We start from the raw sequence: 25,433 nt of genomic DNA, 5'->3' as shown, positions 1-25,433 counted from the left end.
CCCTCTCTCCTGACATATTCCTGCAGGTCGAAGAGCTCGTCTCCCTAGTGTAGGTAACCTCAGTTCCTGCCTCAGTCCAACACCGTCTCTCTTCTAGATTCGCATCCTTTTTCAACCAGGCTCCATTTTCTGGCTCCTTCCGACCACATTCCCCATTTTATTGGTCTCTTATACTTTGTTCTTGGGGAAACTGCATAGACAGGAAAAGTCTTGCACCATTTTCTTGTTTTCTGGAACATGTCATCTGTCTCCTCAAACTGAGCCTCTTAAGGAAACTGCCATCTTACCCTTCTCTACAAGAAGTCACTTTTCCTCTTCCCCCACCACCAGCACTAGAAGCAGGATCCAGAGAGACTTTTCAAACAGTCTTGACCCTTCCTTTGGAATTCACTTATGATGCTACGTCTTAAACATCCCTGGTGTTCTGTCTACTTCCAGAGTTCTCACCCTTTGATCAATGGTTCGCCCCTGGGTTGAGTGGTTTATCCTCTCTACTCCAATTCCTGCCACCTGCAGCAACGCTAAGGTTAAAAACGAAAACAAAACCGAGTAAAACCTCCAGCATTTCTCCTGTTTGATGATCACTATTTTCAGGTGCATATTCCAAATGAGGTTTCTACTGGCTTCAACAGGCCCTGCTCTGTTTTTCTGGTTCTGTTCTAGTTTCGCTTAGCTTCCTGACCAACTGTGAGTAGTCTGAATCCGTTCCTTGCAAGCTTTCACCTGAACAGACTTACTTTATTCTCTATCCATGTAGACCTAAACATGAGTGATGACACACCAAACGGCGTTGGTCTTGGTAAACAAGTAAGTGAACATACTGACTTGAGACTGACGTGAGGCAGATCTTCCTTAAGAGGAAGATCGATGCTCTTGATACATTTCCAAATTGTTTTTCAGAGAATTATACTCTTGTCCAAGGTTTGGTTCATTCATAGTGATGATTTTATTTGAACTTCCCAGCTTCCTCATCACATCCTGCCAGGCCAAGCGGCCACATTAGACTAATGCAGACTGCCACACTCAGCATGGGTCTCTACTGCCTTCTAGTGTCCACGACAAGAAGTGACCCTGACATGCCGATTCATTCTGCAGATTGGTGACAACCATGGCTCCCATCCCCTCCCCTACTCCCTTTTTAATCTCTTACTAACAGCATGTATTCCACAATTCCAAACTTTCTGTTTTTCAAGAACCGTTCCTGGATATGCTCCCTCAATCTCAAATCAATACGCCCACCTGCCAGTTTACAGATTACAACCGCTTGGTGTAGGCACTCTCCCTCCTTTTGGAATGTCTGTCTTCCCTCCTCACTGCTGCCTCTGAAGAAGTGTAGCTTCTGAGATAAACAGGAACCCAGGTTTTAGGGCAGAAGAAGATGGAGAAATGAGCAGAAATGTAGAAAAGGAGAGAGAGCAGAAATGGAAGCGAGTATGGACAACACTTCCCAGAAATGTATAGTCAAAGGGAAGGAAAAATCTGATAGAAGATGGCATATTTGAAGGCAGGATTTTTCTACCGTAGGGAAAACTTAAGTTTATTTGTAGGCTGATGAGAAAGGAATTCATTACTAGGACATATCCCAGAGTGAACAGAAGATCCCTCTTCTCATATTTGCCCATTTTTTTCCTTTTATCTCCCTTTACTCTTCTTTATATATCCCAAGGTGTCAACCACTGTGCATTAAATATAAATATGATCAATAAATATTTACTCAATTGAATTGTATGCATGGATCAAATTACAAAGTTGCAATAAGATCACAAGCAGGGTTTGCTTGAAGTGTTCATGCTTTTGTCTGAATGGCAACCCCCGCTCCCCACTACTCCTGCTCTGTAAGAAAAGTGAGTCCAGGGTAAGTAGCTAATTCACTGTTCTCATATATGTGGATCTAATGAAACACCAATTTGGTAAATTCTTCAGGACTCAGGGTTTGCTGGCCATTGAGGGCTTATATAACCTGCAAAGAAAAATTAAATCAGAGTTCAACTTTTCCAGAAGCAAATTCATTTTGTGACATTTCTACCCCAGTGTGACAGAATTGGGGGAAATGTTTAGCAAAACTGACATATTCAACCTGTTCCAGTTGTTAAAAACAAGATTCTATGTCATTTCTGGGTAATGAGGCTTGGAAGTTAAATGAACTGAATACAGTCTGAAGTTTTATTTTATACAGCACTAAGGGATCTAGTCTACATTCTAATTAACAAAAGATCCTAAGAGCCCACTGAAGAAAAAAAATCATAGCGGTCACTGTCATAAGAATTCTGGACCCAGGCAACGGACAGTGTCCTCAACTTTAGAGTGACTGTCTCTGATCTTATGATGAACATGAAAGGATGTCCTGTAAGCACCTAATGCTTTCTCTCTGGCTTCTGTTGCTGTCACCTTTGATTTTTTGTGCCCTTTTGCACAGTGAGCAACTGGGAAGACAGACACACATGCCTTGGAAGGACAATGAATTTCTCACACTCTGCCCATACCTTTTCATCATAAAAGCCGTCGGGGGATGCAGGGAAAATGACATTCCCAGCTTTCCTAGAGGGAAGATTTAACCATCCTTCCACCTCACCTACCCCTGCCCCAGGTGATCCAATTAAATAACCCAAATCTAATGTAGAAATTCATAATAAAAGAGAGGGAGAGAGAATGGACTAGTCATCTGAGAATTTGAACATAACTTTCTTGATTGACTGTGAATGAATCATTAGGAGAACAGTTGATAAATTATTTCCATTAGAGACACAGTCTTAAATACAACTCTCTCTCACTTCTTCCCAAGCATTACTAATCCTGAATCCAGGGATTAATCATAATTAACAGCAACAAAGCAGCACTCTTGGCCTTAGAAAGCTGAGATCTCACACTTAATACTCAGTAACAGTTACATACATGTAAGCATCCTATTAGATGGAAATTTTTAAGGTTTCTCAATGTCTTGGCAGAGGCCCCCAAAGCCTAGGAAATTCCGCTGGACATCCAGTGTTCCCACATCCTGAAGAGATTCTAGACTACATGCATATGTCATAAGAGATTATGAAATTTCTAGAATTTGTCCATCACCCAACTCCAGGCAATAAGTGAGAGTGAAAGACGGAGTGGAAAGGAGGGAGGGAGTTGTCAGTGTGCCCTGTATTTTCCCTCTTCTTGTATAAGCAGTATGTGGAGGGATGGGCAAGGGGCTGTGGTTTGTTTCCTTCCTTCCTTCCTCCCTCACTGAGTACATCTACTCTTTTCCCACATTTTGCTGAGCCCTTCTCTGACCCCTGAATGTGAGCAGGAGGAGGTAGGAGAGAAAAGGGGAGGAGGTAGGCGAGATAAGGGGAGCAGGAGAGCCCTGACTTGGCAGGTATGGTCATGATTACCTAGTTTCAGAGCTCTGTGGATGGCTGATGTTTAAAGTCCACTCTTTCTCTGAGCCTCCTACCCACCCACCTTTTTTTTTTTTTTTTAATGACTGAGATGCTCCTGAACTCCCTAGTCATGAATCATGCCTTTTGATTCCAGCTGATCCCTTGAGGCTCCAAGTCTGGTTTTGAAACACCCGCACAACTGATATTTTGGGCCAGGCAATTCTTTCTTGTTCTCCAATGTTCTGTACATTGTAGAATGTTTAGTAACACCCCTGGTCTCCAAACAATAGATAGTGTTAGCTCCACAGCCTCCCTCCCTCTCCACTTGACAACCAAATGTCTCAGGAATTGGCCAAATGTCCCCTGGGAGAGATTGAGTGCAAAATAGGTGAGAACCTCTCCAGGTCTGCCTTCATCTTTCTTCTGAGGTCTCCTTCCTTCACCAGACAAGATCCAAGACAACTCTATGCCAGCTGCCTCAACCATGGCCCATAGCTGATTCATGGAAAAACCCAAGCATTCCCAACAGATGCCAGGAATGCAGATACATCCTAAACTTCATCCCTCTGCTCCACTGCATGGTCTGCTTTAGATTTCTCAGGTGGGATTCAAACACTGGAACACGGTCCAGTGTTCCCTAAACTGCACTGTACACCCACATCTCAGTGGTCTACTTAAAGCCCCATGCTATTGACATGAGGGCTCTCACAAGAAATTATCTCCAATAATCCTTCTCCAAAACATTCATCTTGACCATTTCATGCCCTTCAAGTACAATTAAAATGTAACTACTTCCTTTGTAAAACCTGCCTACAATTTAGTACTTCCTTCAGATCTCTTAATACCTGGGCTGAATTCCATTTTAATGCAGCGTTATCAAGTGTTAAGAGAACTTATAAAGTCTGTATTATTCCTTACCCTGCTGGGGTTTTATTTTGGTTTTCTTACTTGCCATTACATAGAAAGTATATTTGTAGACCACAGCTTTGTCCATTTGTTACAATATTTCATTCTAATTGTAGTTCTACTCATTAATTTTCCCTTGCAGTTTTGCTAACATTTATTCCAGGCATTATGTTTGTGACTCAGCTCCTTTCATCTATAAATGAGAATTTGGATCAGATCATTTCTAAGGACATCTGATTCTGAGTTGCAAATTCAGTGTACTGCACTCATAATGCTAATCTTACTTCATTATTTAGGTACAGTGTCCCACTTAACTTCTTGTGCTCTGGGATCCATTTTATCTCATACCATGGTTAAAACTATCCTCACTCCATTGGTAGATGGGTAGGGGGTAATATTTATAAAGGAACTCCTTGAACTTTAGAGATGAAAAGGATCTGACATCCCTGAGAAATTTATGAGAAATACTTCAGTCAAGCTCCCAGAAAGATTAGCTCCTCAGGTACCTTTATTCTGAGTCCATGTCTCTTGCTATATAAATGACCTTGTATTTTAGCTGCTCCCCACAAGATTTTCTGCACCAAGGCAGAGGAAAAAGATAAGTTGTTTTAGAACATCACATTTATTTCATTTTTCATCTAAATACTCTGTTAAACTTGTACACCTGAGAGTGGATGGCACATGGAAGCTATGCAGCCATACACTCAGTAGCCAACAGGATAGTGAAACATACATTTCCTCAGCCATTCCAGACATGCATCCCAAGAACAGCCGGCTGCATGGAGGACCGTCACCAGCTCCACAGGGAGGAAGACTGAATTAACTACATGATGTCCTGCAAAGGATATTTTACTACTTCACTGACCATGAGGATGTTCAGTAGTTCTCTTTTGTCAGTAGAACCATTTCCATCAACAACATACAGCTTAAAATAACATTTTAATTTTTACTTCTTTTTTTTCCCTTGTGCTACTAGATTTACAGCAGCAATAAACTCTGAAAAGTCAGCAAATCCATTTGATGGAAAGCAAGGTGGAAAGGGAAATAAATATTTAAGAAGACCAATTATTTTTTATTTGAGAAGTCATCATTCATAAGCAGGACCTTGAGTACAATTTAAACACAACCCACAGTATTTTGGCATAAAACTTTGCCCTGGCACTTTATTTAAAAAAAAATACATGGATAAAGTGTATAGATACAAGTAATTTTAAATAAATACGTTGAGTACCTTTTTAGAGAAAATATCTACTTCTTACGACCAAAAAAAAAATAAAAAGATTCCCACATGCCGTGACGGAAGGCTGAGTCCTCACCACTAAGCACCCAAAAGGGGCTTTCTTCTCCTGGACCCCTTCAGGCTGTGTCCTCTACTCGCGGAGAAGTCCAAGTACCAATTTTTTAACTAAAGGGAAACAGATCAGATAGCTGAATTCTGTACTCCATTTTAGAAAAACTGGTTGAAGTTTTTGGATGGCTAATCTCCAGGATTCCTTTTAACAGCATCATGTTCAGTATGAATCAAAATTGATGAGCTTTTTTACAAAGATTTTGTCACATTCAATCTTAGGAAAGGTTGTTGAAGGGTTACAAGTGTAGGTAGGTCCCATCATCCCATTTGAAATCGATAAAATATTCTCAGTTGAAACAGAAACAGCCTGGGTCATTCATTCTTAAGAATCATACAGGTCAAACCTTGCTCAGCCAAAAGCTCAACTGTATTAAAAAGGCGGCCAGCTCTGGGGAGCGTGTGACCTGCCCTCTGCCATTCTCCCACGTGGTTTGGCTGCCAGTAGCAGCATATTCAGCCCAGGAAAACACACCATCTCCTGCATTCTCTTTAAAATATTTGGGATGTCAAGTCCTATTCACAAAACAGGATGTGACATAAGTACACCTTTCCCTTGAAGATAAAGGGCTTTAGGCTTATAGGTCTAAAGTGATACGTGTTTGATTTGAGTCAAACTTAAGCTTTGGAGTCTAGTTCAACCGAGTTTATAACAAAAACAACTGAGGAACTAGCCGCAGTTCTGGATGTAGAGCAAAGCCTGTTTGGCTGGTTAATGGCTTGTTTTTGGTTTTGGTTTTGGTTTTGGTTTTGGTTTTTTTGAAGACAACTGCAGTCTCTGATATTGGAAGCCAGTGTGTAAATCACTATAGCATTGCCCTCATAATGTATCATACATTAAAATTTTCTACAATGTGGATAGTCAGAAATAAAGTGCGAAAATATTTAAAAATCATTTCACTACCTTTGGGTATAAGATTTTTGTTTCTTACAACAGGAATCTTTATTCTACCAATAATTAACGTCTTACAAGAAATAAGACTTCTGCTAACAGATGAGAGTCTGGTTGAAGGCTCCTGAAGGAAGTTTTCTCCATCTTTTTTTCCTACTGCTCACAACCACTCAGCCTTCTTAATTCCTTCTACAGCTATGGCTGAGGTGAGGAAATACATTATTAGAGAGTTGAAATTTAAGATGACGTCAGGATATCATATCTCCAGATTTGGAGGGACACAACCACTATTTCTCAGAAACGGGAGAATGTAAGCTGGGTGGAACGGTATCTAACCACGGGTGCATCTGCTCCGAGGTCTTACTCCTGCGTCTCCAGGGCTGACCAAACAAGACAATCACTTCATGTGTGGTTATTGTGCATGCTTACCAAAAAGTCACAAAAGCATCCTCTCTGCGAAGACTGAGCTGGCTTGTTGGAAACTTGATACTCCAGTGCATCCATAAAACTGTGTATTTCATGATGATTCATTTCACATTATGAGTCCCACTTCAGTGGTCACAGTTTTCAGTGCCACTTGCATGATGAATGGCAACAGGCTAGATTAAGCAATGTTGTCCTTAGAATATTTGGTATTTTATAATGAGGCACAGTGGGTGGGTGGTCCTAACACCTTCCAATCCAGGCTCTGAAAGCTCTGGGCAAACCCCACCAGGAGATGAGCATAAATATTTTCATTGTGTGGTTTAAAAATGGACAACCTGGCTACAGCCAAAGTTCGATTATGGATGAGGAAATCTTTTTACTTGGACAAATGCAAACTCTTTCAAAAACTCCTGCAGGCAAAACAGCAAATTAATCCTTACAGTCCTCAGCCAACTCTTCTTTCCAATTATCTTTCTATCAAGACTCTGTAGAAATTTGCATTGGCAAAAACAACTCTGGCAAAGGTAATTTAAAAGCTTGTATTGGAGAGGGTTATAAAGTAAACGCTTATTCTGTAAAACAGAAGAAAACAATTCTTGTCTTCAGTTAATCTATAAGTTTCAAGGATGGGAGGGGGAGATTGAAGAGCCACAGAGAAGGTGAGCCGTCTGCAAATGTGACACAAAGCATGCAATAGAGAATGTCCAAGACTTTTCTCTGGGGCGACCCAAGGGAACACTGTCTATACTTGTGTGGTTGAATTACAGGAGCCCCCGTGGCACGTAGAACTGTCCGGAGAAGTCTGACACTTCTTGGCCTTGAGCCAGAGTGGAGTTCATAAACTCTGCATCAGAATCACTAGGGGACAATGAAATATGTGGCTTCCTAGACCTCCTCCCGCCCCAACAACAGCATCAAAACTACCTGGGATGGGGTTCAAGGGTTGGCATCTTAATAAATGAGTCTCATGTATCCTAAGATTTGGGAACCACAGACCTAAGCTGTCTCTCTAATCCAGGTCTCTGTAGGCGATAGTAACCTCCAACCATCTCTCCAAGTGGCTTTTGTCATTGTGGCTTACTCTCATTTGAATTTATATAACCTTATTAAGACTAATTAAGAAAATTATGACCCACATGGTTCAGTCTCAGAATAATGACACAGTCCTACGACTACAACCCAGCCATCAAAAATTAATTTCCAAGTAACAGCAAGTCTTTACTTTCATTTCTGGAACAAACATGAGTTGCAAGAAATTTATGGGTTTCTTCACAACACCCCCTTCCTCTCCCGTCTGCTCCTCCGCACACACCCTGCTGCTCAGACTTCAGCAATCTCCACCGCCCAGCTCCACGAGAACGTTCCATTCTTTTATCCTGCCAATCCTCCTCATAATTCTGCCCCACAAAGTCCTAAAAATGAGTTTGGCAACGGCAGGATCCTCCTTTGAGGTTGGAGGGAGGAAAACAGGGCACAGAAAAAGCCAGTCCAATGAGCCTCAGGAGGAGGGTGTGGGAGCCTGTGTACAAAAATAATTTCAATCCCAACATGTTTATAGGTTTATGGATCATGTTCTTCGGATGGAGTAGATTACAGGGGAGAGATAAGCAGGGACCAAGACATGGAGGAATGACAGTTTCTCAGGCTCCTAAGGGAGTTTGGCCCCACTCATATGTTAAGTCAGTTCATAGATGGGGGTTCAAATGAGAAAGAAAAAATTTACAGAGACTTCAATTTTAAGCTTTCTCATGGTCTCTAAGATGTACAGAAACTAAGACATACCTTTTACAACTACAAAGCATAAGAAGATTTTTAAAAGCTAGTTCTTCCCTACTAAAGAGATGAAACTTGAGAAGTCTAATAAAAAAATAAGGGAAACGGTCATGTGCTTCTGAGCAACAGAAAAGCCACAGGGGGAAACTATAGTCTCCAGGTGATGCCATAAATCAGTTGTTTTTACGGATCTGATCAACTTGAAATGAAGTTAGAAAGTTAAAGTCTAACGCTGATACTCATATGAAAATTATTGTTTTATTATTACCAAGTATGACTATTAATATATGTATTTTAAAAATAGGGAAAAGCTCACGTCCCAAGCATTGTTCTGCTCACTTTCCATGCATTCTCTCTTGTTCTAACAACAGCCTTACAGGCTGCCTTATTACTCCTATTTTTACAGAAGAGAAAGCCGTTTTTCAGAGAGGTTAAATCAGCTAATTCAAGCAGCAAAACGGGGGTGTAGATGGGTTCAGGACTGAAACCCAGTCAGCCTGTTCTAAGACTTTTTCTTCCTTCCACCCAGCAGTGCCCTGAGTTCCTTACGATTGAATTCTCTTTCTGGAAGAGGTGTCTGCAGGCTGACTAGACAGGACACACTCAAGGCAGCATGTTGCTGTGGATTTCTGCGAGTGAACTACCGGGTAACACATCGTGTAAGGCAGGGTAGGTAACTCGCTGTGTCTGAAGATGCCGCACGTGAAGCTCGTGTTTCCTTCACACCCAGGGCCGCCCAAGGTGAAGCCGGCCGGGCGCTCCCAGCAGTTCTGCATCTGGGAGGCTTGTGAGCCCAAGCCCATGCCCCCCTGCACCGCCCACCATACCATCCTGCTCAGCAGGACCTCTTGCCCTCCCCTGCTGTCATGTCTGATGAATATTCCTTCTTCTATCCGTTTTGGAATCCCGGGCCCCTGCCTCACGGTCTAGCCTCCAGCACCCCGTACACAGCAGTGTCTCCCTGCTTACAGTTTCCCGTGGGAAACTTCCCCCGTGGCCCCTCCAGGACCGCTGATCAGCTGAACCGGCAGGTGTGCCGGTGCTCCTTCAGCTGACCCTGTCCTCAGTCTCACCCACGCCGGCGGCTAGGAACCGAGAGCCTTCCTCCGCTGTGCAGCCGGTCCTTCCTCGGCTCAGCGGTTCCCCTCTCCAGAGCCTCACCCCTGCGTTACAGCCCTGATTCCGCTCTTCTCCACACCCTTTGGCTAAAATCTCGCTGTAGAGATCACCTGGCCTGCTCAGTATGGCCCTGCCATCACTCTGTTTGCCTGAGTGACCTTGAGAAACAGATACTGGAATGTTCTCTCAGTGTATGTCAGAGACATCTGCTTTGGTGTTTTGTCCCAATGATAGAACCACGAATTGATGAACCGGATAATCTCATTAGGGAAACTTGGCTTCATTTCACTGATATAAATCATAGAATTTCAGCTCTTGAGACAGTGCTTCATTCTGCAGATGAGAAAGGGACTGGATGAGTAATAAGTCATGACTGCAGTCATGACGCAGGGATGACTGTTGGTGTTGATGTGACACTTGCTGTTCATACAGGGCCAGGCATCCTGCTTTACACGTGAGCTCATTTAACCCCAACAAGGCCCTGCTTGGTGTTCACCAAGAAGCACAGCACCTGGGTTCTGGTAACACTAAGATCATGGAAATAAAAATCACTATGACAACTAGTTAGCCCCACTTATTCCAGTGGACCCTCTTATTCAGGAAAACAATCCCAATCCAACAAGAATCCAAACTTTAGCTCAGATTAAAACTGTTTCCTCCCACAGCGTTAACTTACGGCGACTTTTCACGGAATCACTCTCTGAAAAATTCATGAATCATCACGGCCCCTAACCTGAAGACATTCAGATATTTTCACTCGTTTACATGCGACACTTTTCAGTGACATTTTGCCAGCTGTGGCAGGTCAGTAGCAACATAGGAACTGAAAGTTCTTGCCTGAAAATGGTTACTCAGATGGTCTGAAGCAAGGAAACCCAGAGAGTGAAGATAAACACGTTATATGGTTGATCAACAGTTGTCAGGGACATGTAATTTGCATTTTAGGAACTGAAAGAAAGTAGGCAACGTAAGGGCTATCATATCAAATACATGTGAATACTTTTTAAATACTTCTGTGAATTTTTTAAATCTGTAAGGGAAACGTGATGTTCAGCATTTAAGACCTAACCCATTTTCACCTACTGACACTTATATTAACAGCAAACATGGTTTCCTCAGCCATGGAATTGCTGGAACGCCCCGAGAAGAGGCTGGCTGGCCTCTGTCAGATGAGAAATCTGCTGCTGGCTTGGTAAATTAGTTCTATAATGTGATCTTTATGCATATCAGACACGGTTGTTTTTGACTTGGCCATGACTGCACAAAACTCAAGGATTCCGGGACAGAGGGCATCTCATAATGTTTACCAAGCAAGCTCCTGGTTATTAGTAGGTTTCCTGGATACCAGGGAGCCCTGACCACCTGCCCCCAGAATGCAGCCAGCTTAGTGTGCCCAGCCCGCTGTGAGTGAGAAGCCAGTCTCATGTGCACCTGGGGGAGGCAGGACAGTTGTCCAAGTCTGCGCACTTCGGAACGAGCTAGTTACGGAATACCCAGCTAGAGCAATGGCAGCCTCTTGCAGGGAAATTCCTCAGGTAGCCAATGTGGGTTTCTTCTCATAAGCACCTGTCTCCTTAAACCGATATTGCAGCAGATAAAATACAATCCAGTGTCACACCCTAATTCAGCCAGACTGTCTCCTATGCCTACATTACTTCCCACAGAAGAGCCTGGATCTCGTTCTCTAATGACTGGGAGAGGTGCCCAGGGGATGGGGACAATGGCAGGCGAGATGGTGGGGTGTATGTACCTATATTCCTGGCTTCTGCACGGGCTGGGGGCATTGTCGTTCTTTGACTATGACTAAAAGAACAGTCAGAGGAACTGCTTCCGAATTAATAGTTTGGGACAGAGAATCCCCTTTTCATACGCATCCATGGTTCACAGCTCCTTGGTGGTGGCAGAAATGAGCCTAGCAGAGTTTTTGGCTATTTTGACCGTGGTCTTTCTAGAACAGCAGGCACTGGCTGCACACTTGAACCACCAGACAGCTTAAAACTAACACTGTTTTGATTCAGTTGGACTGAGGCGGAGGCCCAGGCACTGCATTTCTAATTCCCCAGGTGCTTCTGTTACAGAGCCAAAGCTGGGTCCGCTCTGCTGCGTGCGGCAAGGCCAGTCTACGGATGCCGGCTCGTGGTGGGGGAATGAAGTGCAGCCTTTCCTGCAGGGCCAAGCAGGCAGTGTGGGCAGCTAACGCAAGACCTAAACTCTCAGCTGGCTTTCAGGGAAAGGTTTTTAAAGACAGGGTGAGGGAGACGGTTTCAGGGTGTATGACCAGGCTAGTGGACATTCTTTCTATTGGTTGGTGGTGAGGTAACTGGGAATCAACATCATCAGCCTTCTGGTTCCAACCGATCTGGGATCTATGTGCTCGTGGTCAGCACGAAGTTAGCGTCCTCCACCTGGTGGGGGTTTCAGTATCTGCAAAACAGCTCAAAGCTACAGCTCGGAATATGATCCACAGCCCTTGAAAAGGTCCTGGACTTTGTTTAATGGTTAAACTATTATTTTGTCTTGCTTGACTGTTTTCCTTTGTTTCTGCATTTTCTTACTTCTGATTAAATCTGCTCTTTGGAACTTGGGGAAGAAGCCTAGGAGGCTAAAGTTTTCTGCAAACAGGAGGCAGGCAGAGTACACGGGGTGGTCTGTCCCAGGAAGGCCCCATAGGGTCCTGCTCAGTTACACTTCTAACATGTAGCCAGAATTAAGAACCACGATTCCAACAGATTTTGTTCAGATAGGAGTTATAAAAATTAAGTTTTAAACGAATGTCAGCAGGTACAGTTGACATCTTTAACAGGTAACACTCTGAGAGGCTTGACCAAAATTGATTGATGGTGTCCATGAAAATGCTTTGTAAACTATACAGTGCTAACTAAGAATGAAGTTTTTATTTTCAGCAACAAATGCTTCCTAAGAGCACGTATGCTGGCAGTTCTGAAGTTAGTAGCCGTGGTCTTTACCCTTAAGAGCTTGCAGCCTAATGGTTTACAATCTAATAGATGGCCATTTATCTCTAGTAATTGCAGTCACTTTGTAGGCCAGACAAGCTGGGCAGCCAGGGGGTTAATGATCAGCAGCAATTGTGACACAAGTTAAAAGCCAGGGTGCCTGCCAGTTTTTAAGGGCTCTCACACACAGAGAAGCTGAGAAACCAGATAAGCAAAGGTCACTTCTGAATTTCAAGTAGATCTGGGGCTCCCTTTCAGGTGTCCTGGGTTAGATTAAGAAGACAGTCAAAACTCTAAAGATGATTCCCATGTAATTAATTTCATTCTGCGGCAACCACTGCCTGGGGCCAGCACTGCCCCAAACAGCACGAGTGAATGTCTGATGCTCTCAGATCAATAAGAGACAAGAAACTGTGGGAAAGCAACCCCTGCACTTGTAGGCATATCTTTTCATCGGGAAATATAAATTTGAGCTTGATAACCAGTAGAGTTAATCTCTGTGGGGGCTGAGGTCAGAATTATCTGCGTTTTACAGATAAGCACCCCCTCCCTTTGTTGGGCTGTACTACACTTCCCCCCACCCCGAAGTTTCCTCTAGCATTTCACACGAGCTGTGATAATGTAGGCAGGGTCACTTTTGCCTCAGTTTTGGAACTGCAGCTCAGGTATGCCCATCCCTTTTGTGCAGGTTGTCCATAACGCAAACAGAGAAACCTACGGGAGGGGCTCAAACTGCAATGTTAATTACAGTATAATGAGCGTTGGGTGCAGTTAAGCCAGGTTCTTCTCTATCTCACAGCTGCAGCGCTTAATCCTAGCCGGCTTCTTTGCGGGCCCTCACTTAGAGAAAGTTTTTGGAGCCCCTTATCCTGAGCACAGGCGTATTGTTATTTTCTGGGTCGCTCCTTCCCCCTGCCCAGTACTCATTCCTATTTAACTGCCTAACAATCCCACTCTTCCCGAGATGCTGCCTCCCCTGTTCCCGTGGTAGCCAGTGAGTCACGTTACAAGAGATTCACAGAAGGGCTCATTAAAGATAGCAAGGGCTTCTGATACAGTAGAGCTAAGACTTGATTTGTGAACACTTATTGGCAAGCCATCACATGTATGGTAGAAATTGTTAAGCCCCACAACTTGCCCCTTTATCTTCACTTTTCTTTCTGTAAACAGGTTAGTCACCTATGCTTAAGAATTCCCCACCATTCCCTCATTCTTGATTCGCAGGATTTGTCTGAGGCTGCTGATTTAAATCTGAGAGCTTGCACTGGCGGTTTTGGTTTTATCCCAGTGCTCAGCTTTATCCTAGCGCTGACAACTGTTTTTCTGGCTTAAACCTTCACTTCTTTCATGGTTGTATTAACAGAGGAAGAACAGAACCAACCCTGTTGAAACAGCCTCCATCATTCTTTAGCCCATGCATTCTATTACTTTAGCCCTGCACATCGAGTGTTAGAGAAATGTTGCTGTGTTCAAATAAGTGAAGTTTCCTTAAGAAAGTTCCCATCCCATGGTCCTGGGTTAGTTATGGCCATTACTTGTAGGTAAGTTCACTTTTAGCCTAGAACTCCTTAGAATAAGCAGAGAGAAGAGAGATTGAGTAAAAACTGCTAACAACTTGAATTTTTGCAGCTTTGTGATCCTGCCTGCGTGAGCAAGAACAAAGAATGATGTTTCCTTGAAGGCCAGGTGGCTCCAAGAAGTCTGCAAGCCCGCCTTCACCCTTTCACTTCCCCATTTTTCTTCAGCATAAGAGAAGCCTTAACTCTACCCCGAATTAAGACAGGACACCAGCCTGCCATCTTCTTGGTCTGCTAGCTTTCCAAATTAAGTCACTACTTCTCACCCTAATGTCTTGTCTCTTGACTTATAGGCCTGTCTCATAGGTGAGCTTGGACTCTAAGTTTTGAGTTCAAAACCCATGAATTCAGAGAAATTATTTTACCTTCCTTATAACACCTCAGTATCTTACAGGAGGCAAAGCTTCTGACAAGCCTTCTTCCATTTTCCCCCACCATTCCCTTCCGTACCAGTAGTCAGGCATCTATTACCCCATTCCTGCCCTCCTGCACGTAGGTATCTGACAAAAGACTACTCTTAGAGAACTTCAGATTCAGTTTGAGCTGATGGTGCTGTTTGGAGAGCACCTGCAACAGAACCAGATCTGTTTTGCCCTAAACACAGCAAGCCAGGATGCTGAGACGCCAGGATTTTGAGGCAGAGTTACTCGCAGCAAGGGAGCCAAATAAAGAGACAGAAGGACAGAACAACTAAACTTCCCCCCCCCCCAAAGGCCAGGGGCCTGGGTATTTATGGGATGAGGAATGAAGCAGCAGGGCTTTTGGGGCGTGGGGGAGCGTGGGGAAAGGAGATTGGAAAAAGGTGCCCTAATCTTTGTTCTGCGCAGGCGTAATTGGGCTACATGCCCCTACAGTTCAAAAGGTCACCCAGCACGCATGCCCAGTTGGAGGGTGGGTGCTCCTATCTGGCCTTTTTTTATTGGAGAGTCAGTTTACAATGTTGTGTCAATTTCTGTGAGAATGCTTCAGTCATACATGAACATACATATATTTATTTTCATATTCTTTTTCACCACAAGTTATTGCAAGATATTGAATTTAGTTCCCTGTGCTATGGTCCTATCTAGTCTTAATCAGCTCAGCTTCAACTAGAGGCAGCTGACTCCAGCTCCTGGACAACAACTCTGGCAAACAGTTTATTGTTTAGGCCACGTGCTGCTTGGAGAGCATGCAAGTCTTAAAACGACCTTGATTAGTGAAGGCGGGTGAAATGGATTTAACCCACGGTTTCACACCCAAATGCCTAGGTGTGGCCCTGAGGGCTGAATGCTTACCTTCACACCTGTTACGGCAGCAAGGCTGTGGACCAGGAGCCAGAGGTGCTGAGGGCTGGCCTTCTGCTCTGAGATTCTCCTGCATCTGGTGCTGTGAGCACCTCATTTCTCAGCCATGGTGTAAGAGTAAATGTAGTCCTGACAACAGACTGGCTATCTGTATGGAGTAAAAGATACAGTTGAGGTGCGTGGAATGTGTGCTCCCTGGTTACACTCTATACTTCAGCAGTGACCCTCTGCCTTAGTTAGGTCCCCATTGACCCTTCTCTCTCCTACCTTGTACTTTAATTTAAGCTGTTCTCTTCGTTGAAATACTGAACAATTTTGTTAAAGGTGGCATACCATAGCAGTTTAGACTGCAGCCCTTGGAGTCAGACTGCCGGCATTCCAATTCTGCTGTGTAGTTTTAAGCAAGTCACTTAATTTCTGTGCCTCAGTGGCCTCATCTATAAAATGCGAATGATAAAAATCATATCTACTCTTATATTATTGTTGACGATTCTGTAAGATAATAAGCAGAAAGTGCTTAAGACAGTGACAGGCACAGAAATTTTCATTAAACATTAGCTTTTATTCATAATAGTTCAAGTTCTTCACTTTTTCAACACCTCAACATGCCTCAACTTCTCCAGAAAACCTTTTCTAACCAAAACTACAACTTAGTTTTCGTTGCATCTTCTGGTCCCAGTAAATGTACCCTTGAACAGCACCATACTCCTGCTATAGTTTGTGATGTTATACTGCCTTATTTTCTTAAGGCATCTGATCTCAACATAACTTTCATCAGCTAGACTGTAAACTCTTTGGGGGCACAGAAAATCATGTCTTCTCCTTACCTACTCACCCCCATCCCCACACCTCTCCAAAATCTGAGTGTGATTTTTCTGCTATTACCTGCCCTGCTGGGATGGGATTGAAGAATTCCCTAGTCCATCCATCCAGCTGGCCTGTCTAGGAACAGGCTGGACCATTAGTCACAATACCAGGCAGAATTTTAAAAGCAGCCCTATAATACCCAAGACCCATCTGGAACCTTGAAACTAGAGAGTTAGTACAATGCTTTGCCCTCTCTCAATGTCTGATTCTTTATTTACTAACTTTAATTTTTTGAGGCTGCATTTGTCACCCCACTAGATTGTGAACTCCTTTGAGGACAGGTAGATAAAAATTCCATAGACTGGGGAAGTGTGGACTAGGGAAGGAAAAGAGGGTTGCAGGACACTGGGGGAGGGGGAGGGAACGGGCACTGCTCTGTGAGAGTCGAGAACAGTCAGAGGGTTGGGCAAGAGAAACCACTGGCGATGGCAGATGTAAGAGCAGAAGCACCTGTGATTGACTGGACAGAAACTCACCAAGTTCCCCTGAATCTGGCATAGCTTGGGAGGAAAGGCTGTAAGGAGTCTCCGGTCAGACAATCCTGAGCCAGCCTAAGAGACTTTCATACCTAAGAGTATAAACAGAGAGTGACCAGGAGGCCCCACCCTGCGGAGCCAGCAGCCTTCTGAGTGAAGCAGGAGATGAGGAGAGTGTCTGTCTCAGCACCTACCAGTGTGGACAGATGCTCCCCTGATCTCTTAATAATACCTTGAGTTCTAGGTATCAACACCCACGCAGTTTATATGCAGCCCTGGAAAGTGGAGGGAGAAATCTCCTTGGTAAAATGGGGACTCAAAAGACAATTTTATTATGGAAAACTAAAGTACATTTCTTAAATGCCTGAGTATGCAAGCTGAAATTCTTACCAGGTACACACACACACACACACACACACAAACACTTTAAAACTCCCCCTGAGATAATCATTCCAGTTGGGCACTAAGTTATAACTTGGAAGACACAGTGGCCCTCCTTAGTATAAATATGGGAGAATGGGGTGGGTGTAGCTCAGTGGTAGAGCTTGTACTTAGCATGCAGGAGGTCCTGGTTCAATCCCCAGTACCTCCATTAAATAAATAAATAAATAAGCCTAATTACCACCCCCAAAAAGCCCACAACAAATAAAAATTAAACGAATAAATAAATAAATGGGGAAAAGGGGTGAAAGAGAGAGAGAGGAACGGAAAGGAAAGAAGTGCATATACAGAAGAGAGGGCCCTAGAGTTGTCACTTCCCTTGTTATTTTATTTAATGGTTCAGTAGACATTTGTTCAGCATCTACTTCATGCCGCCATGCTGGGTGTCTGGTCTGGGGAGGCGTGCGGGATTTGGCGGGGACGATTACTTCATCAGTTTTACTCCTCAAATTTCTGCACATTGTTCCCTGAGGAAGAATTCATGCACCACTTGCATTTCAAAAGAGAAAGGACATGTGAAGAAGAGCAAACTAAAGATGGAGTGTGCAGAAAGGGGTGCGGCTGGAGCATGAAGGGTACGGGACGAACAGCAGTGCTGGGTGCTCCTTCGTCGCCAGGCCCTGCCCGGACTTCAGCAGAGCGGGAGTGAGCTCACGTCATGCACTCTGTATGCACAGAGCCCAGCGCGCGGGTTCACGCCTAGCATAGGAAGACGTTTCCAGGGAACTGGGCGTTTTGCATCCGTCTCCAGGTGAAGCGTGTGTAGGCTCAGGTGAGAATAGCGCAGCCCATGGCCATTTTCACTGCCTTTTAGGAACCAGTTGCCAGCAACAAGAGCTACACACTCACAGTGCTTCTTGCTTTTGGAGTATCTGTGCTGGCCCAGACCCAGCTCCAGCGCTCACTTTTCCTCAGCTTCTGCCCTGCGGTGAGTCGTTAGGCAATGGCTCCCTTTCCCCAGCAAATCAGTGGCATAAACGTCGGGGGAGGAGGTGGCCCTGGTCAGTCCCTGGAGCTCACCTAACGGCAAATCCCACCGTCCACCCTGGGTGGGTGTCGTACCAACCACAATAGCCGCAAGCTTTGATCGTGTTGTACTTTGCACGGAGACTTCATGTTTTGAGGAGGTTACTCACTACCAGGTTTAGACCCTCAGTTTCCAAGTCGGGAGGATTTCCATGGTGGAATGGACAGTTCCTAGCTGTAGAAACGAAAAAATCTGTTCCCTGAACAGAGACGGACCTTACTTTTGAGGAGAGCAGTTTTCATCACTGACCTTACTTATGAAGTTTAGCTAATATCTTTTATCTTTTTTTATTTCTTTTTTGTGTTATAAAATTTTCAAAAATCAGTTTTTTACTTTTCATCATGTACATCATTCGTGCACATATCTAAAATGCAAAGTCTTATACTTTAAAACTGATCTTTTTGGTTATTTTTTTCTAACTTGTTACTTACATGTATGTAATTGAGATGCTTATTCTGCTTTTGGCTTTATTTATCAGTTTTAGACTTTATCTGTTTACTTCCCGCAATAGCAAATAACAAGTATTTAACTCTGTGAACCTCGTACACATCCCAGTTGTGGGCTGGAGCTTATTCTGACTGCTGGTATGAGCTGATTGTTAAATTTTCAGAAATTTTGCAAGCCAAATATTAAATGATTGGTAGCTTGGTGAGTAGGGTATAGCTCAGTGGTAGAGTGCAGGTTTAGCATGCACAAGGTCCTGGGTTCAATCCCCAGTATCTCCATTAAAAAATAATAATGATAAGTAAAAATTTAAAAAAGAATGATGTTAACAAAAGAATGGGTAAATACACTGAATCAGAAAAAAATTAAAGAAAAATAATTGGTAGCTTGAAATTGGCCACAGTGGGAGTATTTACACCATGGAAATCAGCAAATGTTACCAGGGCTATTTTCCCCCCAGAAAACTAGTTGTTAAACATTTCCCAGCATGCCACTGTTCTTCCTCCATACCCTCACAAATGCAGATTAATCTAAAAGTCAAAAGTTTCATTTTAATGACTCCGGTAAATTTTGTTCTCTGCATAGCCCATTGGTAGTCCTAAATTATTGACTTCCTTATTTTACATGGAGTTAATAATTGCCTCATTGTACTGACACCTCCTGAAATTAATGGACAATCCACAAAAAGGGAGACAGCCAGTAATTACATGCTTAACGAAATATTCTTGCCAAACAAATGAATCTGATCTATTTAAGCTTCTTCAGCTGAATACCAGTTTACCAATAATATGAAGAACAGAAAGCAAGTTAGATGACACAAGAAAGCAACCAACTAAATCTAGAACGCAGGATATCCTACAGGACCAATGACTCACTTTTCTTAGTAAATCAGTAACATAAATGGAGTGGGGAAGTGGGTAAGAAACTATTACAGAAAAAACAGACTTAACTCATAACCCCGATTTCCATGTATGGATCCTGTTTGGATCCGAATTCAGATTAAGGAACAATAAAAAAAGTATGCTTAAGAGAGCAGGGACATTTGCCCATAGACCAGGTATTAGATGACATTAGGGATTATTGTCACCTTGTCCTGTCTGATAATGGCATAGAAGTTACCTTTTAAAAAGTGTCCTTACTGGTATTAGATGAATAATAAAGCATTTGCAGAGGAAATAGTACATTTGATTGTTTTTTTTTTCTTTTTAAAAAATCCTGGGAAAATGTAGGAGTACAGATGAAACAAAGTGACAAAACTTTAGTAACTGTTGAAGATGGATGATGGTCTATTAGAGGTCATTAGATATTCCACTCTGAATGTGTAAAATTTTCGTAGTAAAAAATTTTAGTTGCTTCATTTTAAATCTCCTTTGTGCTTTCTTTGTGCTTAGCCTTGTTAGTCTTTTCAAATGTACCAGCAGATTGGTTAAGTATCAATTAATGAATTAATGTTGTTTTTGAAATCCTTAAACATCGTAGACAACCCATCAGTGTCATTTTTCAGGGTTTCCTCCGCAAGTCCCCTTCTTCCTTTTCAGTGGGGACTAGCAGCACATTGGGCTTTCTGCATAGCCGCTGGTGTGCACTTCCCTTCTCCGTGACCCTGGACTGCCCAGGCCTCTTTTCCTGTGTCAGATTCACTCTCTCCCTCTTTGTTGATAGGTTCCCTCATTTTGCTGGAGCATCTGCCCAGTAGCTTCCTAAGAAAAATTAAGCGTGACGTACATTTTTCAGTCCTTGAATGTCTCCTCCCACATTGATTTGGCTTGATACTTTTCCCCTCAGAATTTTGGAGGCTTTTCACCATTGATTTCTAGCCTCTGGTGACGGTGTTATGAAGCTCAATGCTGTTTTGATTTCCATTCTTTCCCCTTTTCTGAAGATTACAGAACTCAGCGTATGCTGTAGGTTGATCTCTTTCTATTTGTTACTGTACTAGACATGCCTGGCGCAATAACAAATACTTGTTATTGTGAAATGTGTGTCTGATAGGTTGGGGAAATTTTTCTGGTTTGTTTTGTTATCTTACATTTTCTCTGGGCTCTGTTTCTATGACTCTTACTCTTAGGATATTAGAACTATTAATCCCAATTTAGGATTTTATTTGGAAAAATGCTGTGTAAAACAGAACAAGTCAGGGAAGGTTGAACGAGCTGCCAGACCAGGATGCTAAGCTGACCCAGGTGAGCAGAGCGAGAGAAGGGAGTCCTTGAGCCAAAGCCAGCTGACAAAGGAGTCCCCTGTGTCAATAAGGGTTGACCTTATTTCTGCTGCACTCGATCACTGGCTGTAATCTAAATGTAGGCACAGACTCAGCTGAAGTGCAGTGATGGCTTGCAAAGCGATGCACCTGGGGCCCTGGTCAATGACCTTCCCTAGAGCCTGAGGCGCCAACGTCATGGCCACTGCTGTCAAGCACGTGCTATTATCATTGTATGTTGACTGGGTCAGTCTATGTGCTACGCCTGAAACAGTGGTAGGCACATCCCGAGCACTCAGAAAGCATTAGGGATTATTACTGAGTGCCAAGGAGAAACCTGCAAGGGTGTGTGATTGGCCAAAGAAACTGTTATAAATTTTATGCTCTGAATTTCAGGATCTATTTGCTTTTACTTTAAGCACCTATTCTAATAAGCTTGGCTAACTTGAGTACAAGCCAAAGCCAGTTAAGAATGGCAGAGTAAAAAGAGATTGGAAACTTATTAGTGTTGTAACAATCAGAAAGCTGGGAAAGGTGTGTTTGACAGCAAGGACAGAGACAGAAAAACAACAAAAACCAAAATATAACAGAAGCTCGTATTTGCAGACTGGTTAACATTCGGAAACATAGCCCCAGCAACTTCAATCGACATACGTGCTTCTTGGTTTTTCAGAAATGTAACAACCAATGTTCACAATAATGACTCTGGGAGCAAGAAAATGTCTCACCAGCACTCTGAGGAAGCAGGAAAGTAAGAAATGTGGTTTAGACAGATTTCCACACAGAATAAACTGCAGAGGAGCTCCACAGAAAGACTGAACCCTCCAGGATTCTGGACAGCTGATAGTTTTATTGATCTAATTAAATATATGGCTTTTCTGTTTTCCTGTGCATAATTGCATAGCACTTCTTCCTGTCACTTGATAATGAGCAACCCTTACCCTTCTCATTTTATGACCCGATTTTATGTTGAGATCCCCACACCTTTCATGGCATCATCTCCGCCTGGGTTCACTTGCTTCCTAAGCAAACATAAAACCTCTCTGATAAATCATGAATAGCAGTAGAATTTCCAAGTCATTTAAAGTAAGCTCCTGCGGGGCTCGGCCACCCCATGACTGTCACCGAGGGGATTCTCTCTCCAGTGGCGCACACACCCCAGGCTGCCTGTCGGGACGCCGTCTGCCCTGCTTCCTCGACAGCCGCTTCACTTACACAGCGCTTCCTGTTTCCACCCAGCCCTCCTCCCTGTGTTCCTGCTCTGGCACGTGAGCCCCTCACATGCACGGTGCTCTCATAAATCCTGGTCAACAACAGAACCGTGGGCCTGGGGTGTGACATCAACACCTTTGGAGAATAAAGAGCTTGACAACAGCTCATTTTCCAACCCTCAGGGGTACCGTCAGAGCCTGAGAAGCCACCGTCTGGAGCCTCAGGCGTCCACTATGAAATCAGGTTGCTCACAGCAGGCACAGTGGGACAGAAGCAGCCACACAAGTGAAACACAGAGAAAGACACACGGAGAGAAAGAGAGCTAAGAGATACGTACAGGGGCAGATACAGACAACATACCAGTGTGCACACAGGATCCTGCCTTAGCCCAGGCTGCTGTAACACAAATACCACAGACTGGGAGGTTTAAACAGAAATGTGTTTCTCACAGTCCTTCAGGCTGGGAAGTCCAAGGTCAAGGCACAAGCAGATTCAGTGTCTGGTGAGAGCCCACTTCCTGGTTCACAGATGATGGTCTTCTGTGTTCTCACACAAGGGGCAAGAGAGGTCTCTGGGGCCTCTTTATAAGGGCCCTGATCTCGCTCAGGAAGGCTCTGCCGTCGTGACCCAATCACCTTCCAAAGACCCCCACCTCCAAATGTGTCACACTAGGGGTTTGGATTTCAACATACGAATTTGAAGGGGGACAAAAACATTCAGTCCACAGCAGATAGCGAACATACTTAAGAAAAAAAGTAGGATCCGCCTCATTTCCCCACCGATTTGTAAGCTCCTTGGGGGCGGAGCTCTGTTTGCTTGCATCTACACTTAATAAAATCTGGGAGGAGGAATGAGGAGGAACATACTGTCACGCTAAGCAGGCAGTGTTTAACTCATGTGGATAACAATGAACAAAGTACAAAATTGTCCTAAAAGAAATCCTTCCCTGACATTCCTACAAGGATTAATATAGCTGTTAATTTTGCACAGGTTTAATCCTTTCCAGTTCCTGGCAGTTACCTTCTTTTAAGTTATTTGTTTTGGTTTTGGTTTTGGTTTCGGCTTTAGAAAAGGGCTCAAAAGGTTACGTTAGATTCCATACATCTTAATGGACAGCCAGTGGTTTTAACTGCATTGAATTAATGATCCCTTCTTTCTCTTGTATTATCACGCACAGCCTTCTAAAGTCATCTGCTCCTCCGTGAGTATTCCCCCTCCCATTTTCCTGGATGGCAGCAGCACATTTTGAAATATACAGATCTACAGGTAAAACAACTGGGATACCCAAGGAAAGCAGGCAGAGAGAACCTGAGTCTAGTATTTTGGATTGTTACTTTTTGGTCTTAGTTTTTCTATTCCATATTTTTTCTTATTTTTGTATTTTTTCAAGACAAAATTAAATGTGCTACAATGCCTCAGGAATGAGTAAATTCAAACAACAGTTGAGTAACAAGCCTCAGAAATGAAAATTTATCTGAATTTAAAATTAAATTGTTTTATTTTTCCACAAACTAAATTGGTCAGATATGAAAAAAAAAGATTATGAAGCATTCTAACTTTTGATTTGAGTACGAACAATGTGTTGGCTAATTTGTATTGATTTTATCTGCCAATCTAGATGCAATCACACTTTTAAAAGCAGATTCCTGTAATTTGCTTTTCTATAAAATGTCACCAATGCATTAAATACCTTGAAAACAGTCTCTGTAAATCAGTCTGCACTTATTAGATTTGTTTAAACGATAGCATTAGAATTCCATGCCGAGAGTTAATTTGATTTTAAAATAACTCCCTACATGCAGAACATTTCCAAGGGCGGAGAGGCTAGTTCCCAATTATTTTCATGCCAGCAGTGCTAAATGTGTTTAATGACTCACTTACCTACCACCTGTGGGTTCTCTGAACACCACCCGATTCAGTGGAACACACACATTTTACCTCAGGCTATTTTATATTGAAAAAAGGGGGAAATGTAGAACCATAGCCAAATGATAAGTTAAAGTTCTTACCTTGTTTCTGTCAAAGGTTATTATAGACTTGATCAACTTGTTGACTGGCCTTTTGATTCAGATCTTGCAGACCCAAGAGTGTCTTAAATTCATGCAGTGTTTGCAGACCAGGTGGCTATTCCATCATAAATCCTCCATACCACACATAGGTCTCTTATGCAGGAATTGCTGTCTGACCACTGCTAGAGATTCGCTATTCCCCATCATGATTCATGGTCTACAGCTTTTTCTCAGTCTGTTTTCACGTTAGGTCTCTCTGGACTTAATCCCTCACTCTTCACTAAAACTTGAAGTCAAGAGATACCCTTAGAAAGCTACTCTAAACTTCATACAGCTCTAGGCTAAATGAGTGTAGAAAGCCAATGAGACTGACTCATCTGTATAATGTTGAGACCAAGGTCACTTACCAACTGATGAGACTGTGCTTACTGCCATTCAGAGATAGCTTTCTGTGAAGGGCAGAGACTATTTTAGAGAGAGTAATCCTTGTCATATTGTTAATCATCAATTAAGCCTACGTTATTGAGTGGTACGGTGGGGTCTAACGGAAGGAACTTGGATTTGCAATCAGGAAGCCTGGGTTCTAGGCTTTGCTCACTGCTTATTAACTACATGGTAGTTCTTAAGTCTCAGTTGCTCCATCTGTAAAATAGTATCAAGAGAATTTGCCTTCTCACACCTGAATATTGTGAAGATAAACTTAGATGAAGAGCATGTTTTTAAGCCATGGAAAAATTAGACATTCTGAGTACTGTTAAATTAAAAGGAAGTCTATGTATAGAAGAGGGAAATGAGTACCAGGTAGTTAGCAGTAAGAAGTTTTAGATGTAGTAGGCAGTAGAGTGTGGTCTGCAGATAAAGGGACATACCGGGCTGTGTCTTCCGGCATTGAACTTGTCTCTGCACCTCCCTTTTCTGTTGTCTTTTGTCTCTCAAGTCTGCATCTCCCTATGCCCTCTGCCTGCCACTTTTATCCCACTCCAGTTCCTGAGCTTATCTTGTCCCAGCCAAGCCCCAACTGCCAATGCACTTGAGAGCTGAGCCAATGGGCCTAAGAACTGTATCCATGCCCAATAACGGAAATGAACTGCCCCATGTGGTTCCCAAGCCATTTTGCTACCAACCG

General features: G+C 43.2%; 1 protein-coding gene across 1 annotated transcript; it reads right to left on the bottom strand.

The window, feature by feature from the left end:
• Positions 1-1,891: 1,891 nt before the first annotated feature.
• Positions 1,892-25,196, bottom strand: GUCA1C (guanylate cyclase activator 1C). The gene is given in 5 exon segments (XM_072970801.1): positions 1,892-1,960; positions 5,125-5,276; positions 24,307-24,325; positions 24,327-24,489; positions 25,177-25,196. Coding segments are annotated over 5 exon segments (423 nt in total).
• Positions 25,197-25,433: the final 237 nt, after the last annotated feature.

The sequence above is a fragment of the Vicugna pacos genome, chromosome 1, assembly GCF_048564905.1.
Source record: "Vicugna pacos chromosome 1, VicPac4, whole genome shotgun sequence".
Classification (NCBI taxonomy): Eukaryota; Metazoa; Chordata; class Mammalia; order Artiodactyla; family Camelidae; genus Vicugna; species Vicugna pacos.
The sequence above is the reverse complement of the archived record's forward strand: the minus strand, read 5'-3'. Positions and strand labels throughout refer to the sequence as shown.